Genomic DNA, 19630 nt, shown 5'->3' with positions numbered 1-19630 from the left:
TGAGTCATCAAAGTAGCCTCATTTTCAAATAATACTGGAAGAGGAACAACAAACCAAGTACAATGACAAAAAAAAAAAAAAAACAAAAAAAAATGACAAACTTATTTTCCTGGAGAGAAACTTCTTTTCAAAACAGAATTATATTTGTGAAAAAGAATGCCTGGCCAGTGTGGCTTCCAAATTTACTGAAGTCTGGATACACTTATCAGTCTCAGCATTTTTGATATCTTTAACACCTTGCAGGTATTTTTCATCTGCTGTGCTGAAAGATCCAGTTTAGCTAATGTAGACTGACAGACTACAGAAGTTATCAAGTGGTCATCTACTGTAAAAATTCTTCTTTCCTTCACAAATGGTCCTTGAGAACACATTGGGATTTTCTTCAGTGACATAGCCAAGTCTAACCCACAGTTTTTTTTGAACCTTAACAGCACTACCCAAAAAATAAAATATTGCTCCCAACTAAAAATTCAACTACAGCTTCAGCAAGCTTCACCAATACCCACAGATCAAGATTCAGCTGGTCATTGAGCCTACAAATAACTAAGTGCCTGTAGCTCCTGGGACTTCCTAAACCACGTACAATTAGTAGAGGTCAGCCAAAATGTGACTTGAAGTGCTTTATGGGCTCTTATTTGAAAAAAAAAATCAAACCCCAGGACCTTGTTTATACAAGGTTTAGCAGAAGCAAATAGTCTGGTACTTACGTGTATTATAAGTATTATGGAACTGTTACAGCACTGGATGCAATGCAATAAGGAAAACAACTCTTGCTAAGCAGTCACCTCATTAATGTCCTGTCCACAGTACTATCCCTGTCTTGCAGAGCTTCTTTTAAAATGACTTCACATATCTGTAATAAAAGCATGCCTTGGAAACAGCTACTTTATTTTTCAAATTATCTGATTTTTAAAATTATCTAAGTTTCAACTATGATCTAGGTTTCAGGTATTAGTAAAAGGCTGGTCTCTGCATTCATAGCAAAGAATGCAATTGGGCCAGAGTCCAATAGGGTGCTCTTCACATAAAACTGCAGAGAGAGGACTTGGGGGTAACAAAAGAACAGTCACTGGCAAAGGGACCAACTAGGTGAGTTCGTGAGGTCCCTCCTATCTCCAGCTTCTCTGAGGTATTCTTAAACGGGCAAAATCACACCCACAGGCTGTGCATGCAAGAGCAAAGGTGGATAGAATAAATGGAATAGAAGGATTTTGAATTTTACAGCAGAGGAAAGTAAAAGCAGGAAGTTCATTAAAATAGTTTTTGCCATTCACTGTTTAGCTCCTGATTTAATTGTCCCAGTAGTTTTCCACACTATTTTTATGGGTACTTCAAAAAATGATGGCAACTTTTCAATGAAGCCCCATCCTGCTGAGCTGATGTATCTCTTACAGATTGGATGCCTGGGTGAGGAGAGACAGCTGAAATGTCTCAGCTTTTTCAACACTTCTGCCTCCAACAAAACAAAAACAAAAAACCAGAAGTTTGCTTGGAGGGAAAGAGGTAGTCTGGTCAGAGTCAGCTATCTTGACACAACATGTAGGTTAAGGAAATTTGTTAAAAAGTGATAGCAATCAAAAGCCAGCTACACCTTCCAAGGTTCAAATTGTGCTACCGATTACAAGTTTATTCTTTGACTTAATCTAGATTTAGAAGAACACTTACCCTAAAAATTTTAAGGCTTTTTTTTGCTAAAAAACAATATCAACACATAATATCAGACTTATGAGATAATGGATAACAAGAAAATAAAAACTTTCTGAGTGTGTAAATAGGGTGTAAATAGGCATCCTACAATAGGCAGGCTGAGCCATATGCTTTGAAAATAAGTCAAAGCCATCTTTTGAAATAGAAACCTGTTAGTAGATCAGAACTCAACAGATCACAAAACAGATACCAGTCTTCTCTTGTTAATTTAATAGCCATTTGCCCAGGTGGCATGAATCAGACTAGTCTTATAAACTTGGTGGTCCAGAAGCTGGAGATCTGGTGCTCTCCCTTCTTTGCTTAAGACTGCAGTTAAGGAAACCTAGAAAACTTGGATTTAATGCCTCATTCCACATAATTTGATTTCTCCCTCTTACACATGCTCAAGAACACCCTGAATGCAAAAAGGCAGAGTAGTAATAGTGAACTGAAAATAGATATAATTGTTGGGCTCTGTGTCTTGGATTCCAGAGCATGATATTTGTATTTCGTGCCTTAACTGCATCTAAATTGTTATACTATAATATGTTCACTACTGCACGGTAATCTTACAGATATGCAATCTCACTAATGTCCTTTTGCCAATGAATTTCAAAATGGAAAGGGGATAAGGAATAGGAAACAGGAGGGAACAGCTTCCTATTTAATTTCTAACAGGCATGTCCAGAACAATAACTGGTTGAAGAGATGGAGCTATAAAAAAATGAAAACAACTTAGTGGAAAGTAGTGGGATAAATTAATAAAATGTCACAAAACAAAGTACCATAGGTTTATTCTATTCTGATTTTATATTTTTGCTCAAAAATAAAAAGCAAAGCATAAACAATGCAATCTAATCTTCGGGCGGGGGGTTGTCCTTTTTTTCTTTTTAATTTTTTTTAAAGAGCCACCTGAAATATCAAATGAAAAAGACAAGAGAGCTATAGAGTTGAATTTCTGTTTCTGGCACTGCCACTGATTCATGATGCCATTGCTTAAGTCATAAATAGAGATAACTTCCACTGCAGGCTGTGTTTTTCATTCCCTCAGTCATCTTGAAGCTCTGAAAGGTGGTCTCAGATTTCCCCTGTCATTTCTATATGAAAATTGTCATAGAAGTCCTTAACCTATCAATGGTGCCTGATAAGACCTTCAGCTTCTCTCTGCTTAAGTTTCCTCACCTCTGCCCTAGAAAGATGATAGAAGAGAGGAAGGGAACAAAGTGCCCAGCCCAGTAAGGTATCATGCATCCTTTCTTTCAACCCAAGTCTGTAGCCTGGTGTTTCTTTAGCGTCTTTTTTCACTTTCAAGAGTCATTCAGTTCATGTCAGGATGGTGGTGGAGCTACTACTATAGAAAAGAAAGCTAAGGGAAGTTTTCTTACAGAAATTTCATTCTCTATCCTTTCATAAACTAATGTTGGGTTTATTTAATCCAGAAGCTTGTTTCCTATGGAAACACTAGAATCATGGGAGAAGTTAGGCAAGAAACGCAACATATGCATTTTTCTGGATAAGAGCCACAACACAATTCATGTCCCTTTTCATTAGTAGAACCTCAAACCTCTAGCAGTGAAAAGATGTTTGCTCTGGGAGAGGAGCCAAGCTCTCAGGCAGGAGATACCAGCCCATGATACTATCATTTTCACCTTCCTAGGACCTAGCAAGAACATCAAATACAGAACTCTTCTTCCTTCTTTAGCAGAGGGCGGCACAGCCTGTTTGGTGCTCGGGGGATCTTTTTATGTTAGATGTGGAAACATTTGTACTATCTTTTTCATCTTCCTTAACTGTTAGGCCCTAGAGCTGAGAAAAAGAAAAAAAAAAGAAAAGAAAAAAAAAAAGTAGGAAAAATACTGCTTGTTAAGTGAGATATTATCTGTGTTTTCTGACTCCCTCATATGGGTGCCGGATACCATTTGGTTATATGTATGTCAGCTCTCTCCTAATTTCAGAACTGCAACTGCTGGCCTCATGAAATATCACTTTCAGGAGAAAAATAAAAAACGTGAACTCTGTGCTGGTCACACAGTATTTCAGTTCCTTTAGGAGCCAGCCATGCCTGGATTCCCAGAAGCAGGAATGCCTGTGTGCTCGCTCACATCAGTTTTATACTCTCTTGGCCCTGCTCTCCACTGCCACACCTGAGTCAGCTACAGCTGCATAAGGCACATGGCTGCAAAGCACTGCTTTTGAGCTGAGAAGACTGTTTCTAGAGACCTATTTTGTTTCTGGGTTAAAAACAAAACCAAACAAAAAAAAATGCAAACGCCCTAAACTACTTTTACTTTTTAATAAAACTGTTCTTTTTAAAACACAACCAAGTGTGCTAGTGAACCAAGTCACCTAACTCCATAGACTCAGAGACTAAGCTATATCTGACAGGCATTACTCACACAGTAATGGAGAAATAAATGTTTTTCAGCTGACAAGACAATCTCACACTCCTAAAACTGTGCAATAGTCTAACTAGTTCCCAGTACATTGTAGGGCCCCCTGATCATGCAAAGAAGAATCCTAGAAGCATGTGGATCCCTAGGAGGACAAGGAGAAGGGAAAACTCTTTTCTGGATTCATCAGCCTATAAGAAAGAAGCAGGTAATAGGCAACATCCCTGTACCTTCAGATCCTCGACTTTTGAGGACTATTAAGAGCCTATGAAGAGCAAGTATCAGAGGAACCTGACCTGACAAACTCCTGTTTCCAGAAGGCTGAGTTAATAAACAGCTTACATCATAAATGAAAGTAAATTAACAAGGTTGTGCTTTGGCCAGTTGGTCACAAATCCACTTAGCATCCTAATATACCTCACAGCCTTTGCTCATAGAAAGTCCCAGGTGACTGGTGAAAGGAATAGCAGGAAGAGTTCAAAGCAAATTTTTCTTTTTCTGTAATATTTATGTAGGTCTGCCTTTTGTCAGAGGTCAAGGTCTTCCTAGACTGTTACGTTTTGGGTTTTTTTGAGAACCCCATCACTGAAGAGTACTATTCTCATCAGCATGACTTGCCAGGTAAGTTAAGGGCACAGAAAAGTAGTAGAGTGGTTCAAATCCTGGAAAATTTTGAGAGCTACAAATTATATGCAGAGATACACATATATTATGTAAATATTTCAAACATTTAAGCCAGCAAAGTTTCTCACAAATATTCCTTCTCAAGGGGAGAACCAGACTATAAAGAAGGCAAAGTGTGGGACCTTCTAATACAATTCCCTGACTCAAAGCAGCATCTCCCAGCCTAGTCCTCCCTACATCAAAAGAAAGAAAGAAAGAAACAAAAAACAAAAAAAACAAAAACAAACAAACAAACAAAACACCAAAAAACAACCAAAAAACCCCCCCCAAAAGCAATAAAGCAATAACCTGTAAGAGGTAGCAGGTGAGCAGGTGCAGAGCTCAAATGATCACTCTTGTAAAAAACTACTGCAAAGGTTAGGTGTAGGTATCCAGGGAAGCCTGTGCTGCTGCAGAGGAGGAGGAGGTCAGTGGTCCTGCTCCCTCGCACAAAGAGGGAAGGGTTTATGCAGCACGCAAAAGGCTCAGATCACAGCACTGCTCACCACTTCAAGAAGATCCATAATGCTTTACCTGCATAAGGATTTAAAACTACTTTTTCTGCAAAGGCCACACATGCTCCAAGCACAGCATGTATAGGCCAGGTTTCATTTCACTTACAAATTGCTTCAGCATGCAAAAAAATACTAATGCATAAGTATAACCAGTTACAACTTTAAAATTTTTAGTTGAGGAGGGGAGCACAAAACGCCTTCACAAAGCTGACTAGGAATGACTTCCTGATACTACAAGTGACTGAAAATTTTCTTTTAGCATGAAGTATTATTATATTGTTCTTAGAGATGGAGAAAGTCTTAGATTTTCGATTTTCAGATGACACTATAAGCTCTTAATTCCAGTTTTTGAGAAAACTCAACATTTTTAGAAAGGAGGAAGAAAGAGAAAAAAAAAAAAAAGAAAAAAGGAAAGAACATTGTGTTCCTATGCTTCAGGAAAACCCAGTGACCTAGTCACCCACACTAGACCCAGGACTTTCATATTCTCCTACATCTGGCCTCCAGGTCCTGAGCCAGCTTTGCCCGAGAGCTGCTGCTTACAGCTGACCCACATGCCCAGGTATCTGCCCAGAGCTCCCCCTGTGAGGGGGCTGCTGGGCTTCAGGGGGAACACCAGAAGTGAAAACTGAAAGCCATTAACCACTGCAGCTGCCAACGGGTTAGGGAAACTAGGAAAGATACTAACTTGTTCTTTTTCAACTGCTGAGGAAGAACAGTATGAATGTGTATTACATTGCTAAGCCAATTTTTTAAGGAACCAATTGCCAAGGAAGTTAAGAATATAACCTTCCACGGGAATATCAACATGGGGTAAAAGTGCAAAATGCTATCCATGCCACTATAGGGCAGTTTTTAGAAATGTAATTTCTCTGCTGTTAAAAATTTTTTTGAAAAATCATTGTGGACAAAACCAGTTACAAATGTAAAGAATCATGTCATTATGTAATTATATTTTTCTCTCTCTTTTTTTTTTCTTTTAAAAACTATTTGGAAGTAAAACTGAATGCTCTGGATGAAGTCAAACAACCTTGTGTAGTAAATACAATTTGCTTTTAATTAGTATTTTCCCCCTCCCACTTGCTGAACTTTTTTATTCTATATTTATTTTTGTAACAATCAGAATTTTGCTCCCAAAAGAAAGTGTAACTGTGCACTTGACCATGCTTCAGGAATATGCTACCACAAGGTTAGTGCAAAATTACATCTATGCTTCTGTATTTCCTTGACTTCTTGATTTACCCAGTTTCTTTTAAAAAAATCCGTGCACTGTTGGGCTTGATGTCAAGTGATATCATTAATTATATCTCAATTCCCACTATGGTTTTAAAAAATTTCTAAGGCAATTTTATTTAGAACAAGAACAAAACACTATACTATGCTAGAAAGATGATTTAGTATTTTCTTTGCAGCAGCAATTGTCAAGGACCTCACCTGAAACCTGGGACATATCTTGAACCTCATCTGTTTCCATTTTCCTCAAGATATCTGGAAGAGAGGAACAGCTGTAAGTTAATGCAGAATAACACACACATACACACACAGAAAAAGGAAAACAAAAAAGCAAACAAAAAACCCCACAAAACAAATGTAAACCCACACATGCAGAGAAGGAGAAAGAAGGGGAAAGGAAATAAAAAAAAACCTTTGCTATTTAACTATGAGATTATCTGGGAAGAATAATGTATTTTTCTCTTTTTTTCCTCCCTGCATACTTGCTGGAGTATCAGACTGGCACAGACCTTGATCCTTTTAAAAACAGCATTACAAAGATTTATAAAAATATCATTACAAGCACAGGAGGACCAAATTTGTTATTTATTGTTAATTTCCTACTGCATAATAACCCAAAATGCAAACTGACTGCAACAAAATTAAGCAGAAAATTAAATGGCCCTGGGTCATTGTAGGCACAGAATTCATTCTCTTGGTTGATCCATAGTTATGTTCTTTCTAATTTACTGAGCATGCATCGATGAACCTTGAGTCAGCTTGGTGACACGCGTACAATCAGCAATCAAAAAACGAAGCAATTTGCTGAAGAATGTCTCATTTACCCAGGCAGGGCTGCATATCTGAGCAGCCACTGCCACTACCTCCATTAATAATGAATACACCTCCAGCCACAGCAGATGGGCAGAGCAGAGGCTCCGGGCTTCGGCCCCTGGCTCGCCTGGGACTTCTTCCCTCAGACCGCAGCAGCCCGGAGCTGCGTGGGGGGAGAAGTCCAGCTCCCGAAAATAACCAAACGAGCCCAGGAGGGAAAGGGAACCTGTGCCTTCCTGTTTTGCTGACAGATGGCTGGCTCCACGGCACGGCGAGCGATACCGGGAAGCTCCAGCCCTCTGCTTGCAACACACCATCTTCCGAGGAGCCTGTGACCACAAGCACCGGGGAGAAGCGTGCGGAGGGTTCAGTGGGGTAGAAACAACAAAATTCAGGTTTTCAGTCGGAAAGGGACGCTGCAGGTCCCAGGGCTCAAGTGCTGGCTGTGGACAGCTGGTGGCCCCTTCGATTATAGATGTGATGCTGGAGTAGGGAGTCCCAGCACAACCTGGTCCCCACCTGGCGTGAGCGGCTGAAGGAGCCTCAGGTGGGGAGGGGACAGGAAGCCTACAAGCTTTTTGTTCAACCATGGTTTGCCAGGTCAGGCCTTTAGATAGTTTTGCTGCTTTTGCATTCTATCAAGAGGAGGAGCGGGCTCTTTGCTGTTCCTTTTAACTGAGTTATCTTCCCCATCAGCCCTGTTTCCTGGAATTAAAGATGCATTTTCTTGAGGGCTGGAAGCAGAGGAGGATGTGGCTTGAGTGACTACAGAAGGATTCAAACCATATCCTCACCTTTCTAGCCCAGCTTCCATAATCTCTTTTTTTTCCCCCAAAAAATCTTTGGCCTTGCTACCCAACAAGCTTAAGTAGAAAAGTGTAATAGATGTGACCATATCTGTTCATTTTGTAAGCTTTATGGTCTCCTCACTTGCCTCTGCATGTTGTCAGTACACCTGAGATCCCATATACTGCTGCTCCCCCTTGTAAAAGATGACTTCCCTCACCAGGTCCATGCCACCCTTGCAAAAATAGAGCATGTGAACTGCAGGACTGCCAACAGATAGGTTGGAGAACAGACTTTGGTCTATGCAAGTTGCAGTTGCCTGCTGCACATGTACCATAGCCCTGCTTAATAACCAACAAAGCTCTGTCTTGCTTTACTTTGCTCTTAAAGTTTAATTCCAGTCAAGCAATTTGTTTAATGCCTATATATAATTCTGAGAAATGGCAACAGCCATGCAAAATGCAAACCGCCACCTACCACTCAACAATTTGCATTGTTTCCTATGGGACTGAAGAGCTTTCACTATGTCTATTTTAAATTAGTCAGTGGGAAATGCAGCTTCTCTGGCAGGAGGGAAAACCCTATAATGGCAGCCTGCTCAGTTACTGGAAACAGGATGCATTTATGGCAGGTGGTGTGGTACGAGGTCTAGGTATAATCCCTTATTTCTCCTGCAAGCATGACTGAACACAAAGGAAGAAAAGAGAAGAAAAGCCTGGACATCTGCTACTGCCTTCAAGGGTCACCTGGCTACTGTTAGTCAGTTGACTACTACACATTTCCCACACAGTACAACGAACTCCAGCCAAGCAAAGAAAACCACCTGAAAGAATACCAGGCAGAAGGGAGCCACACTCATAAAGGGCACTTTTTTCCAGTGGCACCTAACTTCTCCCTAATGCTCAGGCTTCAGCAGGATTGAGAGGGACAAGGGAGAAAATTTCTAGTTTCATAGACATGAATTCACCTGCCTTTGGCATAATGAGCCTTACATCCAGCATTCTGCACCTCAAGTAGCACACTTCTCAGCTGTACTCCTTCCTGCCTCTTCTCTCATCAGGCAGAATTCAGTTTGAAAGCACTTCCCCATTCTTAAATAGAGAGGTAAACTAGAGTACAGATTGTTCAATTTTTTTAAGCGGAGGTAAACTGGAGTACACTTTGGTTTATTATTTTTTTTAGTGGAATACTCTTGGGCTTGCTTGCTGTGAGGTTGGATGACTGCCTGTCCTGAAACAGATACCCTCAGCTCTCAAAGAGATGACATCAGGATTTATCCTGAATTAGGTGTTTTTACAACTTTCTGCAAAGGACATCCATTTCCCAGGGACAAAACGTGGGGAAAATAGAGCTGGTGGAAAAGTGATGAGGAAAAGATTGTTTTCCCTTAATGATTACTTAGAACATATTAGCATGGTTTCTAAGTGTAGATTAAGATCCATAAGCACTAAGCAAAAAGAACTCTTAAAAAATCCTAAGAAGTGCTTTGAAACCCTCGCAGTTGAAAAGTGTACTTTGACATTATAGTATCCTGTGGTATCTGCTAGATATTAATGAAATCCCAGCTAAATTCAGATTAGGCTCTGTGTCAGCAAAGAATACATGACAGGACACCTGTCCCAGTTCTGCAATGGGAGTCCCAGCAGTCTGTAGGGTTTGGCTCTGCAACTGTTGAAGGTTCTGGACCTGGGCATTATGTACCCTGGGTTAAATTTTAAGTGCTAAGAGTAGAATTTATCTCATTGAATTTGGCAGGATAAATCTATGAACAGGAAACTATGCCCAGTTTGTTTTCTCTTTCCTTTGCTCTAGAATTAGCAGAAACATTGTCTCTGACCTCCCAAAAAGCAAGACAGCCTTATGCATGATTACCAGGATTTGCACTGAAGTACCTACTTCATATCAACCTGTAAACTAATAGAGCTTTAGAAATATTTATCTGAAAGAACACCGTTTGAGAAATGTTTATGGCACGAGATGCTAAATGACTGTTCATTTTTGCAAATAAAACAAAGAATTGTTTTGCAACTTTTCACTGTAAGTTGTGTCTCTAGAAGCAAACTTATCACTAGCATGAGAAGCATGTATGACCTCACTGTCTTCGATGCAGTCACATTTATTTAGGCTAGCAGCTAATTTAGGAGCCTGAAGTTAGAAATCAAAAGCTGGGTGGGCAGATGACCAAAGCAGTCTTACTCTCAAATGCTGAAAGTGCATAGCCCTCATTTATATCAGGAAAGAGTTCAGAACCTAGGTGACAACAGATATTTGTTCCATTTAGTAATCCAAGTAGCTTCAAAGACTGGTCCCTTATTGAAAGAGCTACAAATCTCCCTTCAAAATAGATAAAACTGTTTCTTCAAGTCTTTTCAGACACAGAACTCTAACCTGTGCATTTTCCTCTTCATACTCCAAATGCCAAATTCATAGATAAAGCTACCATAATGCATTGGAAAAAGAATCAAATGCTGAAATCTTATGCAAATTAATGAACAACACACAAAAAACTTGAAAGGCTATGCTTTTTTTTTTTATTATTTTTTTTTTAATAAGGAAGCCCATAACTTCCATGCTCACAGAAAAATGTTAGATTTAATTTAGTCAACCTTTGTCCAGGTTACCATCTTGATCTCAAAGAAAATTTACAAGTTTCCAATTTCTCTCCTTGCAACTCTGTCTGCAATATAACTTGTGCTATGTTTTAAGAATATATTAAAACACACCCCATGAATCGCTGAGACACTGCTCCATTTATACCTGGTGTCAACTACAACCAGAAATGTATTTGGGACCTTTTAGTATTCTGAGGGTAAATATGAAGAAGTAAGTGCAAATTTTTCTTATTTTTCTAATCTTTCAGGATACAATAAGTTAATTGTTTGAAAATCTTGGCTTATTATTTCATGTCCTGCTTTACAACGCAAATTCAAAGCTAGCCCTCCTTCTCAGGAAGCTGAATGCTTAGGATTTATGTAAAGTTCTATCAGCACATACAAGAGTGTAGGCATGACACACCTTCTACAAATGCGTAGATCACAAGATCGGGTCATTGATATAATTCAATACATCGACCTAATCCAATGCCAAAGACTTATTTTCCTTTCTTCTTTGTTTCCCAAGCTACATCTGTACTCAACTCTCCGGGACATCATGTTCTTTATGCTCAGCACATCACTTATGGTATGGAAATCACAAATTTTGACATCCGTGGAGCCACTTTGGATTTACACCAGCACACCTAATCTAAGATCTGTCTTTCCATTTACAGATAGCTATACTTCTGTGCTGCAAGGAGTCCACAAATAATCATCACATCCAGCTGCATGTCTCCTCACTGTTTGTAGGTGTAGTCTTGGTGAGCAGACAGGAAGGACCCTGAGGGACCACCTCAGTCTTGAGTGCATCCTGTGGGGGCAGGTACACCTTTCCACAAAACCTCAGAACTGAAAATAGTAGTGCTCACAAAGTCTGGAGGAAAGGAGAAGAAGCCTTCTACAAGGGGCCTGATGTTCTGAAGGTGTTTTTGCAAATACAAAAAGAGAGGGGAACCTGTGCTCCTCAGCGGCCGCCGCAGCTCTGGGTTAAGAATGAGAGAACAAAGAAGCAAAGAGGCAAAACCCCAGCCTTGCTTCCACAGCCACTGGAGGGAAAGGGCTGATTATTCAGCCCCCTGTTTGTGCAAGCAGCCTCATGGCAGGAAAAGGGAATGCTCACACAGGTCCTTGGAGCATCTGTACCTGTCAGAGTGCTCCTGCCTGACCACGTTTTGTCCCTGTGGTCTTTGACATGTCTCATTGCCTCCTCATCACATAGGCTGCAGCTTTAGCAAACTAAAAATGCAAACTAACAACCAGAAACATTGGAAAAAAAAATAGCAAAGCTCCTAAAATTGGTCCTAGGTGCAGCCACCCATGACATATAAAGATATGTTTAAAGTATTAATAAAGCAAAACCAGGCTGCAGCCTGGAAAACACAGTACTGTTGAACCTCTGTAGCTCTTAATACACCTGACAGGAGAACTTGCACATTAACAACAGATTAAGAGTGATATGTATCACCATGCATGTGTCATACATCTTTTTTTTTTTTTTTTCTTTTTTTTTTTTTTTTTTAAAGTTGGCAGTTGCATTTACCTGCAGAATGATAATACAGCTGCATTACTAATTGCAACAAAGGGTCTCAGCCTAGCAGACCCATACCTCTTGCTGGAGTGGATGAGTTTGAACAACAACCAAGTGAGGAAATGAATAAAGGTACCTATGTAGAAGTATTTCACATTGCGTTTTCTGTTGACCAAAGACTTTTTTTTTTTAAATACACTTTGAACACCACACATGAATATAAGACAACAGGAAGGCTGCTAAATGCGGGTAAAAGTTAGCATGTATTTCACGAGTGGAAATACTAGAAGAAAATTGTTAGAATCCTACAAACTAGATTTAATTAAAAGCGTCCAATATCTCAGCAAGCAGCTGATAATTAGCTTTATTATTGTAATTTAATATGCTAGACTTCACAATCTCTGTGAATGACTCTACTTTAGAACCATTTTAATTCTATTTTTAATTTCCGCCTCATCACACAGTTCAATGTAAATAATAACTACAAAGATGAGGGGTGGTCCTTTCTGAAAACCAAAAACTGAGAGTCATAATAAGCAATTCAGTGTCTTTCCAATTCTGCTTAAGAAAAAATAACCTTCCAGGTCTTTTCAAGGAATGCATTAAAGGAGAAGAAAAAAAACCTATGTGGATCAATTTCCCCCTACACTAATTCCATATTCAGCATTTTCTACAAAGTCTAGGGAGATGTTTAGTTTATTCAGTCTTTTCTCTATTCCTGCCTAGTGCAAATTCTGGTTAACTACACAAACTGACAATACAATTATGAGCCCACAGTCAAATTTCAATGGAAAGCTCCTGTCTGCAAAATGAAGGAAGCACTGTAATTCAACGCACAAGATTAAGAAAGGAGATCTGCTAACACTGCAGATGTGAAACATTTGTATGTCTGGCACATGTAAAATTAATTTCCGTGTTAGTGAACAATTGTTAGGGTGTAAAAAAAGTTGTCTCAAAGATCCTACATGGTTCTCAGTTCTTTGGGAATTCTTTGTCAAAGCACAGGCAAATGATAAAAAGTGCATCTTGTATGCTCATCTGCGTTTCCCAGAGCTCTCCTCTTGGCATTCTACTGTTTGTAGATGTATTCATGTAACAATTCATTGTTAAAGGCAATAATAAAAAATGTGTTCTTGTGTTGACTTTGTGTGCAAATTGCTGGACTTGAAATCATTGCAAGTATGGAAAGGGCTCTTCCTTCAAGTTTTTGAATCGCGAGCAGAGTCATTATAAATTGCTTTCACAACATGAGAAAAATATGAAGGTAATTTTCCTAATTAAGGCCACATTCTATTAACTCATTAAACTCTGTCACCTTCATTCACTAAAAATCAACCAGAAAAGTGGAATAAATTCACCGTGGCAAAGAAAATGCACATATTTCTATCAAATAAATAAACTGAATAAAAAAAGGTGAGGTCTGTAAATTAAGGCACTCAATCTAAGAACACAGCACATTCTCAAGTGGCCAAATTGAGCTCCCGGATATTCTTCCAGAACTTCTCAGGAGAAGGCAAGCAGGAGATGCAAAACTGGTTTTGTTTCCATCTATATATATGATTTTAAAAGCATAGGATGTCCTTAGTACAGCATATCTAAATATGCAATTTAGAAAACATAAAAGAATCCTTTTATCAATCTGGAATTGTTATTGACAAGTGTTCCCAACAATATATCAGTAGCCAATTTGTACAAATTACAGGAGGTTTCAGTAACTGCTCCATGATCACAGAATTGCTTCCTAATTTTCCTTCGAACTGTTGAAGCTGTTATGGATTATTAAAGGACATTATCGGCCTGATTAAGCATATTAGAAATTTGTGTGATTTTTTTTCTCTAAATAAACCTAAAACTAACTCCTAAAATTAGTATAATTTAAATGAATTACCAAGTTCCTCCTCACTACATGTTTCAGCTAACTCACTCTGTTTTCATTAATATTTTGGACCAAATTTACTATGACAATTCCAGCTTAATATTGCAACTGCTCTACTGTTCTCAGTGAATTTACACAAGCAAAAAAAATGAAGCAATGCAGTGGGGAATAAGATCTATCTTACAGAGCAAATTTCTCTTTAACTGAGAAAGCTAGAGCAACTGGGTTCAGAAGAAATATAAATCTTACACATGAAATACCCTTCAAAATAAGCTACAGAAGTGAACAGTTCCCATTGCTTTAAAAATATGAAAATTTCTGTGTGACTTCTCTTCAAAAACTGTTTGAATGGCCTTCTGAGGCATTTATATGGGAAGCATTAGTGTGCCATGCATGTCCCCAGCCTGCACTGTCCTATCCCTATGAATTTACAATGGTACAAATAGGGCTAAGCACAGGCTTGGCTTTAAATGTATTTTTTGAGGACTAGGACCTACGTTTGCAGTCACCACACTGTGTTGGTAGTGACCTGTTCAGTGCAAAAAACCCTGCAATCTCTTCTTGTTCAGCAGTTTAAAAGCATGGGGGAAGAGAAGGGTGAGGCAGGAGGTTTTGGGCTTAATAAAGATGCATCACAACACACTCTTGGAGTCCTACACGATTTTGTTTAAATTTAAGGAGCAAACAAAATTTTGCTGACTCCAAATTTTAGTTATGTTTATGAGAATATTAGGGACATAAGCACAACAAACCACCTAGGAAAAAGGGAGTTTCCCAACCAGGATAGCCACTAAAAAAAACTCCTGCAGGTATGTTGGATGAGTGGAAAGTATTTAAAGCAGCCTCCTGCTTAAAAGTTGCCATAAAGCTGACAAGACCCACACTGCCTCTCATGCCTCAGATGGAGTTCACTCTCATCTCTAAATGCTGTTCCCCTCCAGTGGGGGATTACAGAAAAAGTACCATTGAGGAATAGGTCTTTCCTCTTTTGACTCTTGCATTGAGTTGCAAACATTTAAAAATGCTTCCCAAAGAATCTTAGTCCCAGAAAAACTGATGAGAGCTCCTGCCTTCCAGTGCTCAAAAGACATAATGAAGTCCCAGGACTCTCCTGAATGTATTTAGCAACTGCATTTAATCCAGTGGCATTTGTCCCACAGCATGGCCTCATCCCTTCCCCTTTCTGTTTTGTTTTTTTTTTGGGGGGGTTAGGGTTCTGGGAGGAAAAAAGAATTTCTAAAGTTCTATTTCTGTAATTTTTTACTTCCTAGAAAATGGTATTTGTTGCTTTAGAGGGGAATTCAAGGGGAGTCCACTACAGTGCCAGCAGTGCATCTCACCTTATGTTTGTAAGGATGACAACTTTTTCCAAAGATCCCATTGTTGCTACACTACTTTTTACTATGTTTTCTTTGGTCTAATTCTATTACCTTTAATAATAGCAGAAAATAATGACTGGTCAAAATGTAATCAAGTACATATGTGAATCTTGACTGAAAAGTAATAAAATTCACTATGGACCCAGTTCTTCTTGCATGTAAAACAGGAGGGGGGGGGGAAATCCCACAAGTCTTCAGTGGAAGTTTTTCCTGACAAAGAGCCACACAATTAGGCTGTGATCCATGACTTTTGATATCCTCTGGACTTTTTGGGAAAATATTGCCAAAAATGGTCTTTCAGAACAGCATACATTTCATTATGCCCTTGTTTTCCCTTGCTGAAATACAGAGCAGACCCATTTCCTTGTTTTCTGCAAGATTGTGGCATTAGTATAAGAAGTACCTAAGCTCAAATAAAATGTGTCTGGAAAAGTTTTTGGCTTATTTTTGGAGTTATCCAATTTTAATGATGAGAAACTAATTTTGCATTGTTGTAAAACTCTGTAGATTGATTCTCCACTTACATTTCTGCATTACTATGCAGAGGGGGCAAGCAGACCATGTTTTTGGTATTAAGGTCCACAAGGGAAAGAAAACTGCTACAGTAACACTGAGATGGAGACTATTGCATTTTTTATTGTACACTGCATGTAACACAAATGACAAAGGTGTCATTCATGCTTATATGAAGAAACATACCACCAGAGCATTCCAGGAGTGAGCACTGGAAACTGGGAGCCGAGGTGGAATGCCATAGGTGTATATAACAAACTTGTCCCTCTGCTCCAACTCCTGAGTTTGTGACCTACTAAAAATATATCAGCTGCCTTTACAGACTTGGAGTTAGGTAGCCATCCTGAGAAAGACTCATCTGGGACAAAAGATGCACACAGAAACAGTGTCTAAGCTTCTCTGGTTACTGGGAACATGAAGGTCCAAGAGAGAAGAGTCCTCTGCCCTGGATGCCCATCACTACATCGGGGCAGAGAGATTAGTGATCTCTGTTGAAGTACTAGGATCCACCAGTCCTTCCTGCCTGAGTTAGGACAGTCACTAAAATTCCACATTATGCCTCTGCCTTCCTGTCACTTCCCCTGGAAGTCATACACAAGGGGTAGATGAGTCTTGCAGGTTGAATTAGGTTTGAAATCCAGGCTCCTGAGGATGTCCAGTATTGGACTTATATTGACTTCAGTCTGGTTGGTTTTCTCACTTTGTGGATAAAGCTGCCTTCCCCTGGTATTTTTTGTCTTAAATTCACTTTTTTTGTTAGGGATATAATTTCTCTTTCTTTCTCTTTCTCTCTCTCTCTTTCTTTCTTTCCTTCTTTCTTATGCTTGCAGTATATCAAGTTCTGAGTTTAGACTACTCAAAACAAATAAAAAAAAGAACCCACCCAAAACAATAGGGAAAAAAGGAAAACATGGAATGTTGGAAGACAGTCCAGGATAATACGAACATGAGCTAAGGAAAGAGAAGTCTTTTGGACACTTTCCCCACACAGTTCTGCTAAGGACAGCTATCATTTTAAGAGTTGGTGTTGCATTTTGTCTACACTTAAGATTCATATGTCCATATGCAGCAGTTTCAAAAGGTTTGATAAAGCAATACAGCATATGAACATCAAATTTGACTAGGTAGAGTTTATCTATAGATTGAGGTACCGGTATCATGGGGAAAGGGAAGTCTATGCAGAATATCTTGTATTTTTAAATTCAGTTTAAAAACAAACATTCATGAGTTAAAATCAAAGCAGTGAATGTAAATATTAGAAAGAAGCTTCTGAATGTGAGTGGTGACATCTTTTAGAAAAGTGACATAATATGAACTATTGTATGCTACGGTTGTATTAGAAGAGGAACACTGGATGTTTTCATGGTAATACGGACAAATCCATTCTCTTTTTTTTTACTTAAAATTTCTCTGATTAGAAAAGAGAAAGAAAAATAAACAAAGTTACCTAAAGGCAAAAACTTGGCTTGGAAAATTCAGAAGCAACTACATTTTCATATAAGGAAGCCATTCCTTTATTTAATTTTTCTATTTCACTAAGACTCTGAGCACCTTAAACTATGCAATTCACTGGCAAGGCGAGAGAGCAGTGCTGCAAGCCACTCAATATGCCCCTGCTTAGTTGATTCAGATAAAGTCTTTCCAAACACTTGAAGAAATTTTACTACTTATTTCCAAATGTACTATATTAATATGGTTTTTTTTTTACATTTCAGTGATCATTTCTAATGTTTAATAGTCATACTACATGGTACTCCAGTATGGATGTGAGTTACAATTGATGTGAGCAGTCAACTGACGCTAACACAGTGCATCTTTTAAAAGACTTGGCCCTGACAATGCATTACAGCTTCCAATTTTAAAACTACACTATTAAAGTCTAGCAAATGGGTTGAATGCATGAAATGTAATCAGGACCAGATACCTGGCTTCTTTCTTTTTTTTTTTTTTTTTTTTTTTTTTTAATTTTTTTGATAGCTGGACAGCAAAGGCATATGAATATAACCTTGGTAGTAGCATCTCTGTGTTGAAAAGAAAAATACCTAGTCAGGAAACTCTCATTCTAACTTCTGATCCTCACACAAAGTCATTTGACAACACTGCTTGCACTTATATGTGTAAGCAGACTCAGCACAAGGAAAAAAAAAAAAAAAAAAAAAAAAAAAAAGAAAGACAGAAAAGGGAGAGAAATTAAAAAAAAAAAAAAAAAGGGAAAAACATTATATTCCTCCATAATAATTTATATGTCTTAAGCCAGTGGATACAATGGTCTTAAAAATTTTGCATTCCACAAAACATCACTTTTTTGAGATAATTTGCAATCATAAGCTACTTTTTTTTTTTTTCTGACACACTATTAACTTGTAACAGTTTTGGAATCAGAATGCTTTTCATGATGTCTGCCAGCTTTACCATACCTTTTAGACCAAGGCAGAAGTAATCCAAGAAGTAATCAGCTTTCTTGAAGCCCAAAATTAAAACCTTCCTTAGAATCAACTGCTGCAGTGGGAAGTCTTTTCTTCACACACACAGTTTCTATCTACAGGCATCTTCTTTAATACCGACCACACAGCGAAACTATCGCTTCACACAGAGGGTAACTGCGGAGCAGGGTGAAAGAAAACCTCCAGCTGTGTGACAGGCTGTATCGCAAGGAGGAAAACTTCTGGTGACACCGCTACTGGGAAGTCAGCAACTTCTCCTCTAACGCCGTTCCCCTCAAGCGCGCAAGGAAATTTACAAGTTGACAAAGCTAATTTTACAAGTTCTTAGCGGCTTTGACAACCTCCGCACCTGCCTCCCTTCCGCACATCACAGGCTCAAGCAGTTTGGACTCGGGCTTTGAACGAACCGAAGTGCTGCGGCTGACTGGAGGAGGCGAAAAGAGACCGCTCCGCACCCACTCCTGCGCGGGGGGCAGCGCTTCCACAGCCCCGCCGCTTCCCTCCCCCTTGGAATCAATGAACACCCCTCCTGGGCCAGCTCCTGGTGGCTGCTGCTCATCTCTGAAATTTTAACCAAGAGTTCCAAAACGCCTGGATCACACCCAAACTGCGGCGCAATATTTTCAAATTTAAAATTTTGGGGGAAAAAAAAAATAATTAAAAATAGCGGGTGGGACGGGGGTGAGGTGAAGAAAAGGATGGGATGGGATGGGATGGGATGGGATGGGATGGGATGGGATGGGATGGGATGGGATGGGATGGGATGGGATGGGATGGGATGGGATGGGAGGACCTGCCTGTTGGGATCAGCAATCTCCCACTTTAGGCTCCCGTCAACTTCTCCCCGGCAGCGCCGGCTCCGCACGGCCCCTCCTCACCCCCCGCACCGCAACTGCTCGGGGCTAACACCCCCCGCTCGCCCTCGGGGGATGGGGCCGGTGCCCACCCGGGACCCCCCGCCCCGCGGTACCTGCTAAGACGGGGCGGGGGCCGGGGCGGGGGCCGGAGCCGTGGCGGGCGGCAGCTGTGTCGGCGCGGCTCGGAGCCGCTCCATGTGCCGGCGCTGCCCCGCGGGCGGTGGCTCCGCGCCCGGTCCCTCCCCCGCCGCTTCCCCCCGCCCGCCCTCCGCCCTTCGCGGCCGCCCCGCTCCGCACCCGCGCACGCTGGCGCCCCCCGCGGAGGGGTTTTACCGGGGCGCTCCGCCGGCTGA

At 40.0% G+C, this 19630-nt stretch overlaps 1 protein-coding gene across 8 annotated transcripts in view; it reads right to left on the bottom strand.

Annotated features, from left to right (window-relative positions):
• Positions 1-19413, bottom strand: part of IKZF1 (IKAROS family zinc finger 1) — a 66455-nt gene extending 47042 nt beyond the window's left edge. For 7 of the 8 annotated variants that reach the window (XM_030446158.1, XM_030446160.1, XM_030446162.1 and 4 more), the window contains exons 1-2: positions 19391-19413; positions 6689-6742 (exon numbers count right to left, since the gene is read on the bottom strand). In XM_030446158.1, the coding sequence (XP_030302018.1) occupies positions 6689-6728 (40 nt within the window). In that variant the 5' untranslated portion in view covers positions 6729-6742; positions 19391-19413. Of the gene's footprint in view, positions 1-6688; positions 6743-18393; positions 18847-19390 lie in introns of those variants that run through there. The other variant, XM_030446159.1, reaches the window with a different exon arrangement.
• Between the last annotated feature and the right edge of the window lie 217 nt (positions 19414-19630).

Source organism: Calypte anna, chromosome 2, assembly GCF_003957555.1.
Source record: "Calypte anna isolate BGI_N300 chromosome 2, bCalAnn1_v1.p, whole genome shotgun sequence".
Lineage (NCBI taxonomy): Eukaryota > Metazoa > Chordata > Aves > Apodiformes > Trochilidae > Calypte > Calypte anna.
The sequence above is the reverse complement of the archived record's forward strand: the minus strand, read 5'-3'. Positions and strand labels throughout refer to the sequence as shown.